This window comes from Oncorhynchus clarkii, chromosome 32 (assembly GCF_045791955.1).
Source record: "Oncorhynchus clarkii lewisi isolate Uvic-CL-2024 chromosome 32, UVic_Ocla_1.0, whole genome shotgun sequence".
NCBI classification, from domain to species: domain Eukaryota; kingdom Metazoa; phylum Chordata; class Actinopteri; order Salmoniformes; family Salmonidae; genus Oncorhynchus; species Oncorhynchus clarkii.
In genome coordinates, this window is record NC_092178.1 from 29,489,106 (window position 1) to 29,514,709 (window position 25,604).

General features: G+C 43.7%; 1 protein-coding gene and 1 pseudogene across 4 annotated transcripts in view; one reads left to right on the top strand and one right to left on the bottom strand.

Annotated features, from left to right (window-relative positions):
* The first annotated feature begins 267 nt into the window (after window positions 1–267).
* Window positions 268–2,954, top strand: LOC139392428 (transmembrane protein 79-like; annotated as a pseudogene).
* A 1,257-nt stretch (window positions 2,955–4,211) lies between these two features.
* LOC139391618 (myocyte-specific enhancer factor 2D homolog) overlaps window positions 4,212–25,604 on the bottom strand; it is a 32,002-nt gene continuing 10,609 nt past the window's right edge. The window contains exons 2-13 of one of the 4 annotated variants that reach the window (XM_071138988.1): window positions 19,976–20,323; window positions 16,273–16,476; window positions 15,572–15,715; window positions 15,107–15,314; window positions 14,370–14,426; window positions 12,619–12,800; window positions 12,209–12,238; window positions 11,193–11,319; window positions 9,683–9,845; window positions 8,956–9,024; window positions 8,341–8,388; window positions 4,212–7,782 (exon numbers count right to left, since the gene is read on the bottom strand). In XM_071138988.1, the coding sequence (XP_070995089.1) occupies window positions 7,338–7,782; window positions 8,341–8,388; window positions 8,956–9,024; window positions 9,683–9,845; window positions 11,193–11,319; window positions 12,209–12,238; window positions 12,619–12,800; window positions 14,370–14,426; window positions 15,107–15,314; window positions 15,572–15,715; window positions 16,273–16,476; window positions 19,976–20,029 (1,731 nt within the window). In that variant the 5' untranslated portion in view covers window positions 20,030–20,323 and the 3' untranslated portion in view covers window positions 4,212–7,337. The remainder of the gene's footprint in view (window positions 7,783–8,340; window positions 8,389–8,955; window positions 9,025–9,682; window positions 9,846–11,192; window positions 11,320–12,208; window positions 12,239–12,618; window positions 12,801–14,369; window positions 14,427–15,106; window positions 15,315–15,571; window positions 15,716–16,272; window positions 16,477–19,975; window positions 20,324–25,604) is intronic. The other 3 variants (XM_071138989.1, XM_071138990.1, XM_071138991.1) reach the window with 3 other exon arrangements.

Here is a 25,604-nt window from a genome sequence, read left to right on the forward strand (position 1 = left end):
GACAGCTCGTTAGCTTATCAAATAGATTCATTTGTAGTCCCACGGTAATACATAGTTTTATTGTTCTTTCCTTTCAGGTGAATCAGTGGGACTTGCCCTTATGAGAATGTTTTGTACCAACTTGTTTTATGGAATATCATTTGAAATGTTGAAACACAATGGTAAATAGTCACTTTGCAGACAGACAGACGGGCCAATAATTGCACTCACAACACATAGCCCCTAGACATGAATATCATACAGACCGAGACAGGCAGAGAAACAGTGATGTCAGAGCACCTGACTTTAAACCCAGAGCCAGATGAAGACTGAGCTGGAGGGCCTTCTACAACCAGTGGGTCTACTGCTGCAGGACCTCAAACACCTGGATCGAAACAACTGGGCCTAGAGCACAGGAGGATGGAAGAAGAAAAGGTGGAGGAGGATGAGAAGAAGGAGGCAACCAGCTCAGCTGCCTTTCAGCCTAGCACTTTGCCATGGCCCGGGAGACCAAGAGATGGTGCGAGAGGGAGAGAAAGGAAGTGTACCGTCCAAGAGCGAGGGAACTGAAAGGGAGGAGAGGGAGATAGGGAGCCAATAGCTTCTGAAGGGACAGGAGAGACAGCCAGAGAGTGAGCGAAAGGCAAAATGGAGAGAAAGCATGCCGGAGGGAGAGAGATGGACAGATGAGGAGGTGGATGGAGGCCAAGATGAGGAAAGGGATGGGTCGCTTAATAAAGATGAAGAGGAAAGCCCAGTGAATTGGATGCCAGAAAAGGCTATGCAGGTCTTCACTCCGACAGTGATAGTGCGTCCATCTAGAAACTGGGAGGAGTTCCTACCCGAAAATAACTACTATGAGGAAATGGACACTGAGAAGAGTTCTTTCTTAGAGCCCCTGACACATACAGTCCCACCAGTATACTACTACCCACAATGGACAGAGGAGCGGGACAACTACACACGTATGTACCAGTGCCGGATCAAAACCATTTATGTCAATCAGTTCAGGGATTGAAGTGCATTACTATGAAACAAATATTTGTCATTATGTTGATTACATTTTTATTTTTTATTTTATCATTTATGGTACATGTATTTTTTATCTGATCCGTTCCCCCTGAAGCTAGGACAGCAGATTCCCTGTTCCCTGCCCATCTTCTGAAAACATCTGAAACCCTACCTCATCAGATTATTTAAAATAATCCCACAGCACACCCCTTTTTTTTCCTTTTAAGTCTTAATTAGTTTTTATTATAACACAACTTTTTTTTTTTTTTTTAAGCAATTTTCCCCATATTTGGCTGTAATTAATTGAACCCAGATTCCTCTGTTATTTAGATATGTGTTGCGGGGACGTTCTGAAACTTGGCCTGGGCATTGGTGCTGCAGCTGTTCTATTCCCTCTACTCGTGTGGGGTGGCTATGCCCTCTTGCCCTTTGATGCCCCGCCACTGGACAGCGCCCCTCTCAGGCTGGTGTACACACTACGCTGCTCCTTCTTTGCTGTCATACCCATCATTCTAGGTAAGACTGGACTATTAGGGTTGGGCTGCGATATGACGTTGTTGCCTATTAGCCATTTAATAGACTCATAATGTGTGTTACTTCTTGCTCTTGGCAATGCTAATGTTTTAATAAAGAAAATTGAACTCTCATGTATGCATTGCTTTGCTGTTCCTCACTTTTTTTGTCTTATTCATCCTCTGGGCGGGGAAACAATCGTCCTCTCCCCTACCTCTATCCCCATCCCTTGCACTGTCCCCCTTCCCTCCTCTCCTCTCCCAGGTGTGCTGGTGCAGGGGGTGGCGCGGCTGCACTACGGCGCCGTAACGCCCCTCTACGAGGGCAAGGTAGGGGAGGAGAGCCGGGAGATGGCGGTGCACCGGCACTATGTGGTTGACTCGCTCTCCATCTTCCTGCTCTACTTCCTGCAAATGGCCATTATGGCCACCTACATCAGCCAGGACCTGCTCAAGATTGTGCCCCTGCTCACCATCGTCTTTGCCTTCGGCAGGTGTGTGAAATGTATGTTCACTACTCTGCCTCAGTGGTGACAGTGCATTCTACACTGTATGTTTATTTGTGTGTGTGATTATGTGCATTCACTCTGCAGGTAGCAGAGATGTAGCCGACGTGGCATCACTAGATAATCAGCTGTTTTGAGATTGGGCATACGTCTGCAGTGTAGTCACCCTAAAACGTGGCCATTGTTCCCCTTTCTCAACAAGGGCCATGTATTTTGTGGAGGGATAGGTAATACTGCTTTGTGGGTGCAGAATGGGTTGTGTTGTGCAGATGGGTAGTAGCATTCCCTTATCGCTGATCCATACTTTCAGTCAACATTGTTATCCTTATATTTTCTGACCTTTTTTACATCATGTTTGTAAACACTTGATCCGTTCTCTGTATATTATCTCCATGTTCTCTGACCCATAGAGTTATCTGGTATTCGTTTATTGTTCTGCGTCGCCTTTTGGAGATTTGAATTAATCTTGGCAGACCGGAATTTTGATGTTTTCTGTTAGCAGGAAGTATCTTCAAATGACTATGTAGTCTACCTTAAGTTTAGACTGGGGCAATATGACAGCGGTTACTAATATTCACTGAATATGGGCGAGTTCGTTTAACATGGCATAGTTTTAGACCATTCCATTGGTCCTTAAGTGAAATCTCCACCCACCCGGGCCATGCAAAATGAACTTGCCCCATGTCTCTTCTTCTATAGGCTGAACTACTGGGTTCGTGTGACCCAATTGGTTGATCTTGTTGTGATCGCTCACCCTACAGGCTGATCTACTGGGTGTGTGTGTCCCTAGGCAGCAGTGTGAGGGGGTTGGGCTTCGGCCTCTCCTTCCTGCCCATACTGGTCATGCTGGGTGCCAACCTCTACTTTGTGTGCTCGTCACTCAGTGAAGGGGCTGTCTTTGATGTGGCCCCGCCCACTGCCGCCCCGGCAGAGTTGGTGGGGCTAAGGAGGAAGAGGAGTAGATATCCTGAAGCCTAGATGGACCCCCAGTCCCTAGACACTTGTGTAGATCTGAAAGATATAAGGATAAATTACATGGGAATATGTCCAATTTGCTTTCTGATAGACCAGGGCCATGCTCAGTAGGCAAACATTGTGCAACATTGCAGATAGAAATGTATTCCTTACTCTATATGTCAGAGATGCAAGTGTGTTCACAATATAACACACATTCCCCAATGTTTTGCCCTACTGAGGTTTGTTTGAAATGTTGTTGGTACCCATTCAGCTCTACACAACTGTCATGGTGTTGATTTGGAAGGAGTAAGGGGGGAAGAATCAATCAAGTTCATCAGCTTGGATTTCATCTAAAACATTGGATTGCATTTGCAGTGGTTGATGGTGAAATACAATGACTTGAGGCTAGCAACCCCATAGAAGTTGCTTGTAATTGCAGGATTGTGTGCCATACGCCCTATGGGACTCCCAATCACGGGGTCTTCAAGTTATTGACATTTATGAAGACTTGAGTGCAACTTTGCCGAAGTATCAACGTAGTGCGGAGTTGACTTTTTAAGAAATAAAAAAATGCGGTGTCAAACAGGCTGGAAGCCCGTAACAACGAGGGAGACAAGGAATAACAAAATACAATAGTGTGAGTGGTTGCATGCATAGATATGATTATGAGGGGTGTTGAATGGTGCCAAAGCAAACAAACAAAATGGCCACAAAAATGCCACAACCAAAACCAAGTGTGTCTGCATGGAGAGAGTCTCAATGAATGGGGAAGATGTGTATTTATCCTGGGCCCAGGTGTGTCCCATTTCGCTGACGACCCTCCCGGTGTCTCCCACCGACATCCTAATAAGGAAAACGAGAAAGAATACAGCAGACTGGGAGGGTTGTCACAGCGGCTATAATTGTTTCAACTGTGCAATGTTTACATTTCATTTCCAAATTTGTTACAGCATTTAATACTCCCAATGGCTGGGAATGAAGTGTAATTTAATGCCTACACGCAATGTGCCTTATGTCTGTACAGTACCATAAAAGCAATGAACAAATCAGTACATTGTTTGTAAAATGGCAGCCAGCTGATAATTGTTGTATTCCTTTTGGACATTGTCGTTCAATATGGTTGGCACTGTCTTAATGGAATGATATTTCTCATAAAGCACCTAGTATTCCCGAGTTGTGTCATGACATCATGGAGCCAAGGGATGAGATGGGGATTGACAGCCAGCTCAAAAGAAGACAAGATCACTTTTTCACTCAATTTGTCTATTTAATATATAAAATACGGTAAAACATACGCAAAAAGGATAAGGTTAAGGGACTTGGATACTTTGGTACAACAAACACTTTTGTAAAAGCGGTATAGAATTTTAATAACATCAGTGCATACATTGTATATGAAAATATACACAAAAATGTATATCGTTCTCAAAAACAAAAATAACCTTTACAACGAAAACCCAAAGCAGACTAACCGAGCACAATATATTAGCTATCATTTGTTTTTCTTATGCTACATTTTTTATGAGGTTCTCTTACTCATTTGTGATGCATTGTGATTTCTTTTTTAATGTATGTAACATATATTTGTTTTGTATAATCCCACGCATTTACATTTTCGAATTGGGTTAATTGCTCATTTCCGTTTCACCCCCTCCACATAAATAAATGTTCATATCTTAATCAATATTGCAGCATTTAACTGGTATTTTCCTTCATTGCATTTGCTATGTCACAATAACTGATCGTGCAATTCTAGCAAGTTTCAAGAAAGGAAGCCAGTTTCACATATCATGTATATAAGGTCGATTAAATAAAAGGTTGAATATCCTACACAAAATACCAGAAAAATATAAGCTCCATAATAATATAATATTAATAAAAGACAATGGAGCTGTCACCAGCACAAATAAACACTTGAAAAATAGTAAGATCTAGAAAACGTTTTACACAAGAAAAAAAAAAAAGGGTGCAGGTTTTTCATTTAACATTATAGATTGTCTTCAGACTACATTGCTAGATTGGACAGAGAACCTTTTGTACATGAGTGGCCTGCAAGTGTCAGGGTGTTAAAACCAAATCAGTGTGGTGTCAAATGTCTCAAACCAGAGGGACCGCTCCCTCAGACTGAGGTGGGCGTGACTACACAAAAGTTCAGATAGAAATGTAGAGTGTAGAGAGAAAAAAAAAAAAAAAAACTTTGAATTGGGCATGGATGTCCGTTCTAGACATTACATTTCTATCTGCAACGTTGCTCCCCACAAGAAAGGTCACTGGTGCCAGCCATACGCACTGAACCCTGGGATACCCTGAGCAGGCAATGAAACTAAATCTGTGTTGCATAATGTACAGTAGATACATTTATAGAAATCAACACCACCTTCTTACATTGTGTCAAATAGGACAACTCCATTAGGACGTAGCTCACGGCGGAGGATGAAGCATATGAAAACATGATTTCATATGAATGATTAAAATGTGATTTAAAATAAAGTAGCATTCGTTTTCACTCAGCCTGACAGTGTATACTGTAGTTTACAAAGTCTGATCCTTTTAAGACAAAATACCATGATTCAATGCAATTGTACTAGTTTAATAGTACAATCCATTTTATTTCTATAATTTGTTATAGTGGTCTATCGCTTGACTTTGATTATTGGGGATTGGGTTCAGAGCGTGAGGCCAAAGGGCATGTTGACGCCGCAGCCAAGCAGGCCTCAAGAGTGAGACAGAAAGTGCACACCATCAACACGAGCATTATATAAGTATCTGAAACAAACTTCTCGGCTACTGCGGCAGGACTCCTGCATCGTAGCTCAAAACATATCACAATCACACTCATATGCAAACAGATCCACTGAGAATGAACACATTGCTTGTTTTAGGGATACCTAGCGAAGTCTATGCAAATATATTCATATGAACACACATCTGTATTGAAAAGCCTACTGCTTTGCTGCCAACTGAAGCTATAGAAATATAGAATATGTATTTTTCCATTCTGCTGAAACAGCTCTTTTGAAACATTGCAAAGAGCTGCAGAAAGCTAAGGGAACATCAAAACGCTTTTGTATAATAATTGTATACAAAGTCTTACTCTTAATTCCCCAAAACTACAGTTCAACAGTTCTAACCTTTATGAATGTGTCCAAAATGCCAAGACCAAATACTTCCTTAAAAGAGAGCAACCAGAAGTTCAAAACAAACTTTAAATATGCATTGCATCGGGGTCTTCTACTAGTAGAACGAGCCTTTAGAAGTCCTGTGACACGTATCTCAGCATCTAGCCTAAATTCTGGTGCAACAAAGATCGCAACAATTCCTTCAAAATCAGAAAGGAAACACAGGTGACGACACAAAGTACATCTGAGCATAGAGATATTGAGAGCAGAATCAAAGTCTGAGTGTTTTTTTTACTGTTTCGTGGAGGTGGTCAGTCATAATAACTGAACAATATTCTTCAGTGTCCCTGTACTGCGTCCGAGGCATTTGGCATTTAGGAAAAGAGGTTGATATCGGCACTCTGGCAAGATGCTCGATTTGGCCTTGGCTGACAGTGCCAGTTGACCACAGAGTGCCACCTGAGGCTTTGGCTGGGGTGTTGGAAATTGGTGGCAGCGGTGGGATCCATTCCTGTGTATCCCGGAACGACCAGACATTCTGTTTGTCCGTCTGGGGTCTCTTCGCTCAGTGCCACTGATGAAGCTGAGCCAGCAATCTTTGCAAGCAGCGCTCGTCAAAACAGTCATTCCCAAAGTGCATTTTGAAGGGGTGCTTTCTGAAGCAGACAGTGCTAATTATATCGAACAACAGAACTGAAGAGTCAACGGGGCAGAAAGCCCCACGGTGAAAACTAGCACTTGTGTCAAGCAAACACAGCAAAAGCCTTCCGTCGTACTGTTAACGATACAGTCGTGCTCAAATTAAAATACGTGACGTTTCGACTAACATCTCTAGATTCACTTTTACGCCTGGTATAAACAGCAATGAGCAGTCAAAACATTTAGGAGAATATGTTCTATTTTAAATCCATCCATTATCTTCTTATCATCCTGATAGCGCAAGTGTCAATTCCCACAAAACACACAAACTCAATTTGAGCGGGACAGCATCGAGATTCTTTGAGCCCGTATATTCAATGCGCTGCCCAATACAAAATCCAACAGCACACTATACCATCCTCCCCTCAGGTGGAGCACAAGCCCATACATTTCTGTCTCTGCTTTGAGTCCTGGGGAGCTGGGTAGGTGGAGGCAAATTCTTTGGATGGAGGCAGCGAAGTGGGGGTGGAAAATGGCGGGAGGTGGGGGTGGGGGGGGGGGGGTGTTCTGTGTTTGTGGTGCTTCAGGGGTCGATGATGTTGGCGTCATGGCCTCTATGTGACCCACGCATCGAGTCTCATGCGTTTTATGTTGGCTCCCTCCTGCTCCGCCTCATTCTGGGCCCGCAGGAGCTCCACCGAGGGGCTGAATTCGGGGGGCAGGGAGCGGCCAGGGTTGCCCATGTTGCCCGCTGCACTTCCGCCGATGCCTCCTCCTCCGCCACCTGCCGCAGGGTCGTCGTGGTCATTGCCCTCGTAGGAGCTGCCGTTGCTGCTGAGGCTGTCGGCGGGGGAACGGCCGGTTGGGGGCTCCAGGCACAGCAGGGAACCAGGGTATTGTGGCGGGGGCGCGGCCGTCTGGACGCCCCCCCCAGATGAGGACGGCGGGGGGCACGGGGAGCGGCGGTCTCGGCCAGGCGAGATGGGCTCAGACTTGATGCTCATGTTGGAGTTTGTGTTGACAGTCAGCATGGTGCCCTGAGGTATGTGCCCCACCGGCCTGAGCGTCAGAGAGAGGGAGAGAAGTGCAGGAGAGGGGAGGGGAAAGATGGACAAAGATTAAGCACAGAGATGGAAATTAAGAGAAAGAAAACAGGATGGGTGAGTTTCACTTGACAATTACAATATATTGCAATACAAACAGTGACAGGTTTCTCATGTGACGTTTCGGAGGGAACCCCTAATCACAAGACAGAGCACCAACAAGGCATAGTAGTAGCAGCAACACCATTTGAATTGATGATCAAATCCATTCCAAGCAATTGACAAGTAAAAGTAACCCTCAAGCTCCCAAAATCCATACAAAAACAGGCCAACAGCATTAGAAAAGCATGAAATTGTCTGTGTATGAAGGGGTGATTTGACAAGAGATCATGGCGGCTCAGGAAAAACAATCCAGAAACGGTATTTTTCAAAAATCCCAGTTGGAGGATTCCCGGTTCCGGAATTTTCTGAAAAACCTGGGAACTTTGGTCAAGTGTAAATCACCACCACAGAATTGACATGCCGGGGCAGCCAAAAGCGCACAGACATGACATAGTACGGAGAAATACAGTACCGGCCCAACCACTCATCTCTACCCAAGAGGAGGTTGGACTGCGAGGCGCTGTGGGGAGAAAGAAACATTGGAGACACTTGCAAAAGAAAATGACAGAGTATGTAGCTATGCATGTGAAAGGTGTACATGAAGGGGGTATATTAGTATTCATCAATCTACCGATCCATCGATACAGCAATGCAAACAAAAAATAGATGGACATAATAATACATGAATGGAAATATGTATATGTTAGGGATAGATAGATCATGTGTGCCCAATCCCATTTCGTCCAATATAGAAGAAGCATTAAAAAAATAAGAGCTGTGACCACATTTTCAGGAGTGGTAAATAATATTGAATGGTTTTCATAAGTGCTCTCTGGACAGACCGTTGCCTGATTCAATGTTAGTGCAAGCCTTTGTGCCCCCCCTGTGGTTAATGCTAATATATGTCACCATCTGGAAAAGACAACTCTCCCTTTATAATAAAATACTTTGCTAGTGTTTGTAAATGTATTTGGCATTGTCCAAAATAAAATTGTTCTGAAAAAGGGGTCTGTTCTTAAGGAAGGAAAACATGGAATAGAGAACAGTCCCCATCCACCCGAAGGGACACCTCGGCAAAGACATTCACCTCAGATTGGCCGCCAGACTGGAGATCTGGCTAGACAGGTCCCCGCTCTGTTTGTCCATGCCCCACATGCTGTGGACAAAAGGAGAGAACACACTCACTCAGTCACACAGGCTACTGAGGCTGAGTGTGTGTGCATGGTGGCCATTTTGACCTCTATTATGTGGGTCAATTGACCACTGGAGGATTTGTCTGGGCTGGGGGGAGGTATTGGTGCCAGCAGTGGGATCCATTTTGACCATTGACCTTTGCTGTTTGGGACAAAACGGTGACTTTTCTCTTGCAGCTTTGGAGGTTATAAGCAACTATCCTGTGTGCTGCCATCGTAAAGCTGAGTGTGGCGCCACAACGCAGCATAATACGACCGTCCTTATTTGTGCCCTGTGTGAGGAAAATACCTGGCATCTGACCTAAGATAATTAGGTATTTTACCAGTATATAAACTTTAAAACAAATCCTGTATTAAGTCACATCCCTAACAAAAACGATGGTGCTTCAAGAAGAAAAGGATCTGGGGTGGCATATGTCGGTGACACCAATTCACAGACCCCATCTAAAGGATGTGAATTGCTTGCAGCTACAAATGACATGGGGACACTATGCTACATGACAGGAATGGCCAGTCGCATAGTGTTTTGATGGACAGCTCGACAGTCATCAATTGGTTTGTAGAGAATGGACGAGGGCTTCATGGTTGCTTTGTGACGTGGCAATGCAAGGATGGACTTACACCAAGTTGCTAAGCGACGCCAGACTAAGTTGTTGCTGTTGCTGCTGTTGCTGCTGCTGGGACAAAGACGGTTGCTGTTGCCACGACACGTTGCCTTGCAGCAGGCCGCCTGGTGACGCCAGGGCGTGGAGAGCGGTGATGTCAGCGCTCGTCAGCTGGTATTCTGAGGGAGGCGAAAGACAGAGGGAAAATGGTTCAGCCACGTTCACTTCCTTTCATGTGTAATGTTGAAATGAATCAATCTATATAGGAACTCTGTACACACTAGTGCAGCTATGGTGCTTTTTGCAGTGGTTTGTTACTCCGCCACTCTGAAACGACTGATTTTGGTGTCGGGGAGAAATGAAAACCAGAAGGACTGCAGAACTCAGAGGCCAGAGTTGTGCAATCCTGAACTAGTGTCTGTGCAATATATACACAATGAAAGCATGTCTATTGGACAAGAATATGAAACGCAACATACAACCATTTCAGAGGATCAGTCAATATAAATAAATTATTAGGCCCTACTATATGGATTTTACATGACTGGGAATACAGATATGCATCACTTGGTCACAGATACCTTTTTAAAAAAAGTAGGGGCGTGGATCAGAAAACCAGTCAGTATTTGCCTCATGCAGCGTGACACATCTCCTTTGCATAAAGGTGATCAGGCTATAGATTGTGGCCTGTGGAATGTTGTCCCACTCTTTAATAATGGCTGTGCGAAGTTGCTGGACATTAGCGGAAACTGGAACACACTGTCATACACTTTGATCCAGAGCATCCCAAACATGCTAAATGGGTGGCATGTCTGGTATGTATGCAGGCCATGGAAGTACTGGGACATTTTCAGCTTCCAGGAATTGTGTATAGATCCTTCCGACATGGGCCTCAGGTTCTCGTCATGGTATCTCTGTACATTCAAATCGCCATCGATAAAATGCTATTGTGTTCGTTGTCCAGATGCCTGCCCGTACCATAACCCCACCATGAGGCACTCTGTTCACAACGATGACATCAGCAAACTGCTCACCCATATGGCGTCGTATGCCGGTTGAACATTCTGCCAAATTCTCTAAAACAACTTGAGGTGGCTTATGGTAGAGAAATGAACATTGAATTATCTGGCAACAGCTCTGGTGAACATTCCTGCAGTCAGCATGCCAAATGCACACTCCCTCAAAACTTCAGATATCTGTGGCATTGTGCTGTGTGACAAAACTGCACATTTTAGAGTGGTCTTTTATTATCTCCAGCACAAGGTGCACCTGTGTAATGATCATGTTTAATCAGCTTCTTGATATGCCACACCTGTCAGGTGGATGGATTACCTTGGCAAAGGAGAAATGCTCACTAACAGAGATGTAAAAAACATTTTAGAGAAATAAGCTTTTTGTGCGTTTGAAACATTTCTGGGATCTTTTATTTCAGCTCATGAAACATGGGACTAACACTTTACATGTTGCGTTTATATTTTTGTTCAGTGTATAAGCATTTGTAGCAATCTGCTCATGCTTCAGGTAACCTGTGTTGTAAGCTGTCGGCATGGCGGAGAAGGGCAACCCCTGTGCCAGGAGGCTGGGCGTTGTCACGGAGACCACTGGCGTGGTGAGCGCCTGGGCCACTTGTGCGCCGGCCAAACGCTGGGCATTCTGGGAAGAAAGGAAATGAGGGAAAATGTTAGACCAAATAAACAAAGAATTTAAACTTTGGTGTTTGACAGAAATGAGCGACATGTTTAAAACCTGTGTATTCAATGAATGGAACTTCTGACATGATCGAATGTCAAATGTTGATATGGTTGGACTCATGACAAGCTTTTCAAAATGTATCTCGTATTAGGTGGAGGTGTTGTCGGGAGACTTGACGTCATGCATCACACACACAATAGTGGTGGTGGCATTGCCAGGCTGAACGTGAGCGAGCCTTAAAGGAATAGTTCACATTTTAAAATGAATAAGCTTACTTCAAAAAGTGAATTATACCTTTAAAAATGCATGCCATTCATTGTTTGGGTAACCCCATGCAGTTTCCAGATGGACAGGGAACGTGCTGCAAGTTGGTGGTGGCAACAAACTGCCAAGTGAAATGACACCCATCATGCCGGCCAACAGTGTCAGCGTTGATGGAAGAAAATGGGCCGACAAAAACGATGAAGATGATCCAAGCGAAGTGTGTGGCAACCGTCGCCCAAAGTTGCTAACATTCCCACTGATAGATGCTAGCGTAGCTTGAAGGAATCTTTATTTTTCACCTTAAATTACAGCAACTGATCATAGTTGTAGGACTATATGCAGTCATGCTTGGAGTCACACAAGTACGACCCCTAAAACCACATGCAGTCCGGTGGCGACTATAAACTCATGACCATACCACCCACCACATGCCATTGGACCATAGCCAAAGAGACTATACTTTGGCCTTTAAAATGACACACTCATGAGCGTTGCATTGCACACTTGTGACCATGTGAATGTAGGGGGAAGGTCAACAGTCAGAGACACATGCGAGTGACAGGAGAAAAAAACAAAACAAATTCACCTCGCTCACCATCTCCAGCTCATCATCTGTCTGCAAAGGGGCGGGAGCGGACATAATTACGCCACTGACCTTTCTCTGAACCCAAACACATGAATCCCTAGTCTCGGCCGACCGTTGACTAAAGGTCATGCTGGACAGAAGACCGTGAACAGAGAGGCGAAGGTCCTGTTTGTCAACGATACTACACTGAGTGCACTACAGTGAGATGACCATGTGCATAATAAGTGTCAAAAGAGTTTGTGGAAGGGGAATAGTCACAACCCGCATCAATTACTATTTTGATGCAATTAAAGTCAACAAAACACAGACATGTCCCATTTAGTCTGGTAAAGCCTGGTTGACCCCAGTTAGACCTGGTATGGCCTGGTTCTGATTGAACTTGGTTAGTGGTTCAGCTTGGTTGAGCTCACCATCTGCATCAGGCTCTTCCCACCCTGAGAGGTGATTACCCGGAGGTCTGGCTTGCGGCTGTTGACCATCTGTGGGCTCTGAGGCGGGGGCGGGGACTTGGCCGGAACTACTTTCCCCAGGCTGTTGCCATTGGAGACAGAGAGGAGGCCCGGGGAGGCCCTGGCACTGATGTATCCGTTAGCTGGAAGGGGAAAAGGAAGGAAGCGAGATAAATGACAAAACCCATGCAGGTAAATCAACACCTACCTAGGCACAGCAGGAATTGCTTAGTGTATTTAGAAGATGAAACCTCAGAGGCTAAAAGTTCTTTATTTCATCATCACTGATCTGAAAGGAGCTTATATGACATACAGCACAGAGCCATGTTTTAATCTATCCGTCAACTATCCATGGTCACAGAGGAAATTATATGAGGGAGGGAGGCTGCCTTCTTGGGACAGGTCTTTTTTTTGTGCAATGCGATAATCGGAACGATGCAGGATTTTGTGTTGGAATACACCAAGAAAACGCCGGGGGGGGGGGCTTTACTTGGCACATCGCGCATTACTTGGCTCATGCGGCTGGGTGTTAAGAAGAGTGGTTTGGCGGGTCATGTTTCAGAGTACCCATGACTCAACCTTCGCCTCCCGAGTCTGTTGGGAGTTGCAGCGATTAGACAAGATCGAAATTGGGGAGAGAAAAATGGGGTAAAACACAACAAACAAATCTTCAGACAATAGGCATAGGCAGACATTGCAATTGGAGGATGCATGTTCTGCATATTCTATAACGATAGAATGTTCTATAATGATATTCAATAGGCTACATCGGTCAGTACAAACTTTGAGAAATTATGCCATCATACTTTTCGCTCCCACACCTAAAAAATAAAAATAACACTACACCACTGGCTGGGGGACAACAGACACCCCTGATGTGCTCCCAACTCGTAACTCAATGACAAACAATGTTTTGAATTTAAAAAAGTGCCCATAGTCAGCTTGCATTGCTCATGAGCTGTGAGAAAATGTGTACATTCCGCGCAGAAAGTACACAGAAAAACATGTCGTCGTGCCACACAATGACACATGACAAGTTGTCTTTACACCATAATCTCAGCTATCCCTGGATTGCGTGCTTCAAGCCTTCTGAACACCAGGCCTCCCCTCTTGCCAAAAGCCTGGGGCTAGATTTGATTTCTCCCCAAGGGAGGGTTGACACCTGAACCTTCTGGGTCTCCCTCTCCGCCTGGCTCCCACATTGCTCTGGTGTCTATCCAGGCAAGTGCTAGGGACACCAGCTGACGTCAATGGAGACATTCCAAGATGATCCGGGGCAGTCTCAGTAATACTGAGACAGTAATGGCAGAGAAGATAGAAGAGATGGAGAGGAACTACTAAGGACTGGACCCTGGATGGAGTATATGATTGCTCTTGGCAATGTGACAAGCATAAAATATGTTTTTCACTTTCCCTTACTTTTTCCACATTCTTTTAGCAGGCCCTTTTCTTGAAAAAAAAGCAACATCCACATCTCTAATATGCTGATATTTATTGAGACATTTGGAAAAGTTCTGTCGTTTGAGCGTCTCCAGAAACCTCTGTGGGAGCAAATCATACTGCAGACATTTTTCTGTCTAGCACCTAAGATATTGGATTAAATTAGCCCTTTTTCAATGAGTACATCCATTTCTTAACAAATTGACTGTCAATGAGCGTAGTACTGTCAGTAGAAGTGGTATTGTAGAGTAGTCTGTCATAAGGTTACTCACGGACTGGACTTGGGCATCCTCCATTTGAATTGTTCAGGTCGCCCCCGAGCATAGCACCTGTTGAAATGATAAACACTGGCTTAGCAAGAACAATATGAACACTCCTAGCGGAAACTGAATTTAAAAAAAATTCTATTACTTTCACACACATTATAAGTATTCAGATAGGCATGTACTTGAAAATACTCAAATACAAATAAATATTCCCATGCATTTGAACCCAGGTCCTAGGAGTGTTTGAAATAATATATTTGGAAAAAAGTATTTGAAAATATTTTCAAATACTAGGCTATTTATAAAATTGCAAAATACTTTCAAATGATTCCAATAGAAATAGATGATTTTGGCCACATTATTAGAAAATACTCAAATACATAGAAAGTAAATATTTAAATAATCAAATACACGCGTGTTTGATCCCAGGTCGTCTGGATTCATTGCTTCAGAACAACATGGATTTGAAAAAGGTTTCCAATTCATTGAATTGTAACAACTCATTGATTGGAACCAGGGTCTTGTTCATTTGGCAGCAAATGGACTGAAACAGGGAGGGACTTCCTGGACTTAAGAAACGCTCATTCATTTTCTGTTGCAAAACATTTTTTTTACGTTTTCCGTTGCATGTCCTAATGAACAGGACACTGGCTATGGCAGAGCACAGAGTTTGTGTGGAGAGGAAAGATGACCTCATTTCCCACAGATGCCACAGTAGAAGGCCATCCCGCTCTTTCGCTCACCTGCACTGGCCGGTCGCTGTGGCAACCCAGGAGACACTGTGTTTCTCTGGAGCGCCGGTTGCTGGGGCGACAGGTGGTGGTTGTCAGACGGCGACGTCACGTAGGAGGTGGTCACCATGGCGTTGCCAGGGTTACTGAATTGCAATGTGTTCTGATTAGAAGCCTGGACGGTGACGGGCATGGAAAATGTGGGGGGCGGGACCGCAGACTGAAAGAAATTTGATAGTTAGCACTTTTCAACATTGGCTCAGTGGAAGACAATGGAAGAATAGCAGCATCAAACTGCTGTAGGTAAAGTGGAGCTTCCACCATATAGTTCAGTGTTTCGCAAACCTTTGAGTACCACCATTCATTGCACTTATTTTACCTATCCCAGTGCTATCACCCATACTAAGGGATAGTGGCTAGCTAAGGGCAAGGTGTTTTAGATTGGGGGAGATGGTGAGGAAAAGGGGAGATGCTTACACTGACACCGTAGCGCTTGAAGAGGATGTCTAGGTCTTCGGTGGTCTTGCGGTATTTGTCGTCGTTCAGGGGGCTCTGGTCTATGGAGTCCTCTCCGTCCGGCTCGGGACTTTCGCAACCGTTGAAGCCTTTCTTTCGCAACGTCTGTGAAGACAGGATGGAAAAAAAGAGTGGTGGGAGATGAGAACTAAGGATGGGAGCTGAAGGTCCATCTGGCTGAATTGGAACAAGTACAGTCGAGCTGTATTGTTGAATTATGCGTCTGAGGGAGGACAATTTCAAGGTACATTTGTGCGATAGCCTGGTTCCAGATCGGTTGTGCTGTATAGCCAACTTTATATGATCAAATTCATTGCTAAATGACAACAGGAGTTGGGAATACAGTACAAAACGATCTGTGACAATGCTAAGCATCCGGTGCACTTCCTCAAAAATGGTGAGAGTTTCAGACCTCCGGACTTGGCAAGAAGACACACAGATCAGATCAGTTCTGAGACAACATTCCCATTCCCTATCTACAAAGAAGCCACGACACTTTGGTTGCAATAAGGTTCATTGTTCTGTGCAGATTGAGCTTGGCTGGCGCAGTGGAACCAATCGAAGTGTCACAAAAAGTGCAAACCCTGCCCACTTGGCATTCCAGGCAGTCTCAAGCTAAAGTGGTACGGTCAGAGGCTGATAGCCCTTTCTGTTTGCTTTACCTCAATGATGTCGGCGTTGGTCCGGCTCTCGTGGGGTTCGTTGTACTCGGTGTACTTGAGCAGCACCTTGTCCATGTCGGTGCTGGCGTACTGGAACAGCTTGTTGGAGTGGTTGAAGATGATGAGGGCAATCTCACAGTCACACAGCACACTCAGCTCGTACGCCTTCTTCATCAGGCCAAACTTTCTCTTGGTGAACGTCACCTGCATTGGGAGGGGATAAAGAATGCATTGTCACAAAGGGATTTACATAACATAATGGAGGGAGGTGGGAAGAGATCGCAGAGGTTGAGGAAAGTGAAAATGAGTTTGAGTTGTGGTGTCTGTAGAAAGTGTCAATTTAAGTCATTAACAAGTGCCGACACAGTGTTAAAAATCTGAGTGGGCTTCCTTTATCTGCAATGGAGTGAATTAGTGCCACTCTGGTTCTTCAGTGACATTTTCATTAGGGCACACTGTAGCAAAATGCTTCAAAACACGAAAAACGTCTCCTTCCATTTCAGTGTTTTCTTCAGTTTTGTGCCTAATGAACATGACCCACATGCGACTAACCCCATTCTCTTCAGCTTCCATCTCTTTACCCTTCTCTCTTTCCCAACTCTCCTTCCCCATGTTGCTCAGAGCCCTGAACATGCAAATGAGATGCTTTGATGAGAAAACTGATAAGGGACTTCAATATCCTTCTTTCAGAATACCCCCCCCTCCCCCTAGATATAGAGAATCTTCCCACTTTTACGTCAAAAACACACATGCAAGTGCGCACACGGAAGAGCGATAGAGGACAAGGAAGGGTGTAACATCTACTGGGGTTATGGTTTTGTAATATGCTATTACGAAATGCTACTGTAGTGATACGTAACCTTTGGTCAGCAATTATGGATTTGATTTCAATGTATCCTGTATGTTGTGTGTACATTTCTGAATGACCTGAGGCAATCACAGTTGTTATTGTAGTAGGAATAGTGAATGAGGTACATTGTCACCGAATAGTCAACATCGTAAACCGACCATAGCATTGTACCTTAAGTGCAATGCTAATATGTTTTGTATGTACCCTCTGTGTATTGTGGGTATTTTCTGCGTTTTGCAATGTACAACCAGGAAGATTATTTTAATATTTAACCATTCATGACTAATAAATTAATCTAATCAAAAATCGCAACATCAGACAAATAGGAGGGTGGTGAGTGAACAAGAAGCAGGCAGAAACAGATTTCCCAAGACCGTAGCACAGACACACCCAGTCACAATCCCACTCCCACACTTTTACCCTTTCAAACATACACGTATGCAAACACTCACATTTCTCAACACACACCTACCCCCACACACATTCACCCTTTGAAAACACACACACGCGCACAGATCAGTAACTTCTGTCCCTGACAGGACTGTGTCCACTGGTCTGCAGCTGCTGTGGACATTCTGATTTATCTGGAGCAGCTGTCCGCGGGGCTGTGTGTGATCTGATTGACTCCATGTCGGTTTGAACTCTGTGCCTGCTCGGCCTGAAACACTATGCACTCTCAGAAAGGGCCACGGGTGCGTGAGAGCTCCATTCAAGTCAAACGCACACCCTCAAAACAAACTAAAAGATACATTCTGCACACACTATACTATACAAACCCAGAAAACAGTAACATTACACTACAACACTGATACAATGTTCATTAATGGGCAGTGACACTAACACTAGTACATTAATACAGGGAAAGATATACATTTGCACCTGTTATTTTTAGGAGGATAAAAAGCTCAAACTGTAAACCATTAGCTGAAGAGAAGGAAGAAAAGCTTACAGTTATGTTTGACCTTTTTTTGGTACATTTATTTCAACAGGTGTATAGTTTGCACCAGTACAAACATTCAGTGAATCTGGCCCATGGTGTCAAATGGGCCTTGGAGGTCTAACACATACAGTTGAAGTCAGAAGTTTACATATACCTTAGCCAAATACATTTAAACTCAGTTTCACAATTCCTGACAGTTATTCCTAGTAAAGATTCCCTGTATTAGGTCATTTAGGATCACCCCTTTATTTTAATAATGTGAAATGTCAGAATAATAGGATAATTATTTATTTCAGCTTTTATTTCTTTTATCACATTCCCAGTGGATCAGAAGATTACATACTCCTAATTAGTATTTGGTAGCATTGCCTTTAAATTGTTTAACTTGGGTCAAACGCTTTGGGTAGCCTTCCACAAGCCTCCCACAATAAGAATGTTGGCCCATTCCTCCTGACAGACCTGGTGTAACTGAGTCAGGTTTGTAGGCCTCCTTGGTCGCACACGCTTTTTCCAGTTCTGCCCACAAATTTTCTATAGGAATAAGGTCAGGGCTTTGTGATGGCCACGCCAATACCTTGACTTTGTGGTCCTTAAGCCATTTTGCCACAACTTTGGAAGTATGCTTGGGGTCATTGTTCATTTGGAAGACCAATTTGCAACCAAGCTTGAACTGCCTGACTGATATCTTGATGTTGCTTCAATATATCCACAAATTCCCCCCCTCATGATGCTATCCATTTTGTGAAGTGCACCAGTCCCTCTTGCAGCAAAGCATCCCCACAACATGATCCTGCCACCCCAGTGCTTCACAGTTGGGATAGTGTTCTTCGACTTGCAAGCCTCCCCCTTTTTCCTCCAAACATAATGAAGGTCATTATGGCCAAACAGTTCCATTTTTGTTTCATCAGACCAGAGGACATTTCTCCAAAAAGTATGATCTTTGTCCCCATGTGCAGTTGCAAACCGTAGTCTGGCTTTTCTATGGCGGTTTTGGAGCAGTGGCTTCTTCCTTGATGAGCGGCCTTTCAGGTTATGTCGATATAGGACTCGTTTCACTGTGGATATAGATATTTTTGTACCGGTTTCCTCCAGCATCTTCACAAGGTCCTTTGATGGTGTTCTGGGATTGAGTTGCACTTCTCGCACCAAAGTACGTTAATCTCTAGGAGACAGAACGCGTCTCCTTCCTGAGCTGTGTGACAGCTGCATGGTCCCATGGTGTTTGTGTACTATTGTTTGTACAGATGAACGTGGTACCTTCAGGCGTTTGGAAATTGCTCCCAAGGATGAACCAGACTTGTGGAGGTCTACATTTTTTTCTGAGGTCTGATTTCTTTTGATTTTCCCATGATGTCACGCAAACAGGCACTGAATTTGAAGGTAGGCCTTGAAATACATCCAGAGGTACACCTCCAATTGACTCAAATGATGTCAATTAGCCTATCAGAAGCTTCTAAAGCCATGAAATCATTTTCTGGAATTTTCCAAGCTGTTTAAAAAGGCACAGTGAACTTAGTGTATGTAAACTTCTGACCCACTGGAATTGTGATACAGTGAATTATAAGTGAAATAATCTGTCTAAACAATTGTTGGAAAAATTACTTGTGTCATGCACAAAGTAGTTGTCCTAACCGACTTGCCAAAACTCTAGTTTGTTAACAAGACATTTGTGGAGTGGTTGAAGTGACTAAGTGTACGTAAGTGACTAAGTGTACGTAAACTTCCGACTTCAACTGTACATCGGCCCGCCTGGATATGACTGGATTGGGAGGAAGGATGTCTCTTTCAATACTGAAAAAAGGCAAGGCCACACATCTTTCTCGCCCATCTTATAAGGAGTCGACTATATTCAAGGCCCTTGAATAACACCCTGGTCCAGACTATGAAGACACGGCCACTCATCTCTGTCTCACCTGTCTGTTCCTCTCGTCGGTGATCCGTTGGATCTGAATCTTTTTCCTCCCCATGCTTCCTGGTGGTTGGTTAGGGTCAGTCAATCAGGGTCAAGGGTCAGAGGTGCCTCCTCTCAGACGAGGAGAGAGGGAGTGTAGCCTATTAGCTCTTTCTAGAGTACGGGCAGACTCATAAACACCACGTGCAGTCGCGCACACACACACACACTCCTCTGCCCAAGTCTAGGGTGACAGGGCAGAGGGTCTGCCGTTGGTAGAGCTGGTTGAGAGTTGCCCTCAGTTCATTGTTCGCTCAGGTCAAAGGTCACCAGTTTCTCAACCGTTGCTGTGGTGAGGACGATGTCACTCCTTGAAGGGAGAGAGAGAGAGAGAGTTACGTCTACATTCCTCATGTACACACAGCCATTATAATGTGTTTTCATAGAAGAGACTGTTGTTGACTATGTGACCAGAATGCAGCAGAATCTGTCGTCTACGCTACACTGTGAGGGGAAAAAAGCTAACCAAGCTATTAATGTATTAATTGGATTTATTCAGCAAAGAAGATTTGCTCTGAATACTGCAACTTTACTGTGAACATATCCGTAAGTACTGTGGACAGAGTTATGCGAGGGAAAAACATGTTTTTGTTCAAAACGTGTGGCTCAAGGACAATAGCCCAGGTAACACTGTCTGACCTGTCTGAGTACACACACCCCTTCACACCGAGCCAACAGCTATTATGCTTCTCCATCAGACAGTGTAAACACACACACACACACACACACACACCCCGCAGCTCAACGACAGAAAGGTTCCGACGTCACCCTGCAATTGTCATTCCTCCCTGGTCAGATGTGATCCCACAACCCCACACTGAGGAAAGGCATGCCAACCGCCGCTGGCGCTTCCAACCGATTAGCGAAAGCCCTCACCTATTCATAGAGGCTAGTCTATGACAACAACAGGGTGTCGTGCTAAGCGCTAGCTGCCCAGGAGGGGGAATTCCCATGCACAAGGATATCAGAGGGAGAGACGGAAGGATTACGACAGGCATCTAAAAATACCGGTGTTCACACAAGACACATTTCTCCCCTGGGGGGGAGGGTTGTTTGTACTTCAAGGTGAGCGTGTTAGAGGAGAAGTATGTGGCTAGGGCTAGCATGTAGCATATTAGCGTGTAGCATGATGTTTCATAGGCTGAAGTTAGATGACAAGATAAGAAGCAACATGGGCAATTTCGTTCTTTGGAGTCAAGTCAAACCTTGTTCCTTGGGGCGTTAAGCAATATCACAGCGGTAGTGGACACATTCACAGTTCTAGAACATTCTGAAGTGATTTCAGAGTTGGATACTGTACATGGGACTGAATGACTAATAGATATCAGAAGCGCCTTTATTCGCCTAGTGAATTTACACGTGCCCGGAATTAGCCATACCCTCGAACATCAGCCACTTCCTGACAAAACCATTGGTCCTATTTTTTAACCATAGTCCACACAATATGCTGTATAACTCAGCAGGGTTTCACTTCTGTTCAGCATAAATTTTCATGAAGAGGCCACAAAAATTAATTATATCCTCATATTCCTCTCATAGGACTCTCCTGGAAATGAGACAATGGTGTAAGTAGTCCCACATTTCAAGAGGGCCTTATAAGCGCTTTGTAAAACTGTGTTCAATTAACAAGAACCTCTTGTTATTTAGCACTTGTGTGTACCAACCACACATTTTTAGAGTTTTGGCTTCTATGAATTCATGAGTGGTTTTGAAACAAACCCAGGCTATAGCCTACTGCCCTCCCTACGTTGGGATCAGAAGCATAAGGGAAAGCATCTCTATTCCAATCTCATTCTATGTATTGTACAGTATTGCAGCTTCACTAGATGCTAAGTGCATTGATTACAATTAATACTCAGCTGGAGGGAAATCCTGCATACACAAGGGGTCACCAGGATCAATGTGGAGGTAAATTGCACTATAACAAAATGACAAAAAGGAAACCAGGTAAATTTGTGCAGACCATAGTAACCCCTGCCTCAGTCAGAACCCACCTGTGTCCTTTAGTACATATGTGTCTGTGCCACCCACCTTCATATTCACAAGTTCACATGCTGGAGCAGCTGTTAGCACACTTTCTGTTCAGACTGAACCAGGTTTTCGTCTAGGATTTTGCCTGTCCTGTTTTATCCTAAAAAAAAAAAACTAACTCAGTAGTCCTTGACGATGACAAGCATGCCCATAGCATGATGCAGCCACCACCATGCTTGAATATATGAAGAGTGGTACTCAGACGTGTTTGCCCTAAACATAACGCTTTCTATTCAGGACATCAAGTTAATTTCGTTGTAGTTTTACTTTTGTGCCTTGTTGCAAACAGGATGCATGTTTTTGGAATATTTTTCAAGGTAATTTAGGTTAGTATTGTGGAGTAACTTCAATGTTGAAGCATCCTCAGTTTTTTTCCTATCACTGATTTAATGTCACCACTGGCCTCATGGTGAAATCCCTGTATTGATACACCATCCAAAGAGTAATTCAATAACTTCACCATGCTCAAAAAAGGTTATTCAATGTCTGCTTTTTAAATGTTTTACCCATCTACCAATAGGTGCCCTTCTTTGCAAGGCATTGGAAAACCTCTCTGGCTTTGTGGTTGAATCGGTGTTTGCCATCTTCCTTTTAAATTAGGGAGCTAATTTGTTTTCAGCACTTTTATTTCCAAAACTTGGTTTCTCATTGCTCGCTCTTGTCCCTCTGTAGCAGACATACGGTAAGCAAAATATGTTTGGAAGATCAAATCGCATTTCGGCACCAAATGATCGTGATAATATCGTATTGTGAGATGCCTGGCAATTCCCAGCCCTACATTAGCAGAGAACCCACTCTGGAAATGTATTTGTTCCAAACGTCGTCTTAAAAATTAACTAAATCAAAAATGGTAGTTTTGAGTTATGAATATTTATGTTGAATAAATGAATGTGAACATGTTTATTTCAGAATCAAGACATACTCCATATGTCAGAGCACACTAAAGGAGTATAATGACACCAAGATGTTGTCTGGATCTTAGATCAGGGTCTTACAGGAACAATGTATAGGTCTAAAAAGGGCCTAAAATGGCCACTTTCATCATGATAAATAAAAATGTGTGATACAAATGTAAAAAGCATGTCAAACATTCTTCCTCCTAATGAAGTTTCCATGTTAGAATTGCCAGAACAATCTTGAGATACCTAAAAAGATTTGAGCTTGGAATCGCACAATCCGGCTCGCAAACGATTGCCATTTCAAGAGTTCATGCAAAAGTTCCATGAGTAAGCGATACAGGCACATAGCCTTAAGTTGTAAATGCAGGGCAAAATACATTCATGTAAACACAACAAATGAACGGTGAATTAAACATGACCTAATTCGCCCAAACCGCATATCAGAAATGACAAAGCCACCAAAGCTCTCCATTCCAATAGCACGACTGAAAACAAACGTAAATCGTATGTTTATATGATGGCAAGTACCATTTAAGGCCGTGTTAGAGCAGGGCTTTGCCTATGTTGACTGACGTCACTGGCCATGACAGGAACATGAACTCCAAGACCACCCAAGGGTTCATTCCCTGTGATCATTTCCATTATCAAACATTATATATGCGTCAAGAGTGTTTAATCTGGATAGAACCCTATGGCACAATGAAACTGCATGCAAGTGACTGTCTATATTTGGCAAGAAAATAGTACATAAAAAGCTAATCACCATATTCATGGTAATCCAGGACATTACGACTTGCTTTTACCCCCTCCTGAAAATGAGATCAGTCCTTGATTCCAATGTCTTTTCACTCACTATTCCAGATTTGTAATATTTTCTTCCAGGAAAGAAATGAATGAATTTAGCCTCTTTGAACTTGCCCCTTTCTCTACAGAACAATTGTAAACAGCAGCTGGAGAGATTACATTGTGGAAGTGCCAAACCACAACAGTCTACCATAGGAGAAAATCCAAATAACCCTTTTAAAATAAAAAAAAATATTATCTACAAAAGTTTGGAACCCAAATTCCCCCACATGGAAAAATTCTCTATCCAATTGTCCAAAATCAAGACCGTGCCAAATTGTAGCTGGTTGAGAGAAAATAAATGATATGCCTGCGCTATAGGTAGGGTTGCACATTTTGGGGACTATTCAGAGGGGGAAACTTTCCATGGGAATTAGGGAATAATGCAAATTAATACCATTTAAAATATAGATGTTTTTTTGCATTTGATATATTTACCATATCAAATGGAGACAGAACTATAAACCTTTTACCTTATAAGTAGACATAATTGCAAATTATTCAAATCTTCCAATATATATATATATTTTTTTAAATGTAGTTACAAATTTAACATTAAATGAGTTCACTCTTCACATGGGATGATTTCACTGACCAACAAAAGGAAATATTGAATTATCCATCGCATCTCCCCAAAACTTTATCAACATACATCTGTAAAATGATAGTCTAGAAACTAAAGCTTTAGTTGTCTTCTCTCAGGCTTCCATGTCTTCTCCCTGGACCTCCTCAATGTCCACCTCTTGAACATCAGACTCTGAAGCATCATCTTTACTGTCACTTTCCAACCTTGAGGATGGCTCATTGTCAGATTCAAAAAGTCTCAAATTTGCCCGGATGGCCATCAATTTTTCAACCCTTGTATTGGTCAGCCTGTTGCGAACTTTGGTGTGTGTGTTCCAAAACAAGGACCAGTTGCGCTCTGAGGCGGCTGATGTTGGTGGGATTTGGAGGATGATGGAGGCAACAGGGGAAATAGACTCTGATCCACAAAGTCCCTTCCACCAGGTGGCTGATGAGATATGTTGGCAAGACTGCCATATTGCATCTCCATCCCAAAGCCCTTGCTTGGAAGTGTACTTCGCCAGACTGCCAAGAACCTTGCCCTCATCCAAGCCAAGGTGGCGAGACACGGTAGTGATGACACCATAGGCCTTGTTGATCTCTGCACCAGACAGGATGCGCTTGCAAGCATACCAGGGTACAACATGTACTCTGACGCGTGTATGGGCTTTAGGCAGCCGCCTTCAAGTTTTGTATGTATTTCAGAACTGCAGTTTCCTCTGCTTGGAGCAACAGTGAAGTGGGCAGGGCAGTATAGATTTCTTCTCTTACATCTGCAAGCATAGTGAACATCAGACACAATGGCAGTCTCCCTCAATCCGTGCAATGGCTATTGCTATAGGTTTCAGGAGTTTCAGGCTGCTTACCACTCTCTCCCAAAATACATCATCCAGGAGGATCCTCTTGATGGGGCTGTCCATATCGGCAGACTGATATGGCCATTTCTTGGAAAGACTCCTTCCCTTCCAGGAGACTGTCATACATGATGACAACACTACCCCAACGGGTGTTGCTGGACAGCTTCAATGTGGTGCTCTATTTCTTCTCACTTTGCTTGGTGAGGTAGATTGCAGCTATAACTTGATGACCCTTCACATACCTAAACATTTCCTTGGCTCTCTTGTAGAGTGTATCCATTGTTTTCAGTGCCACGACGTCCTTCAGGAGCAGATTCAATGCATGAGCAGCACAGCCAGTGGGTGTGATGTGAGGGTAGGACTCCTCCACTTTAGACAAAGCAGCCTTCATGTTCAC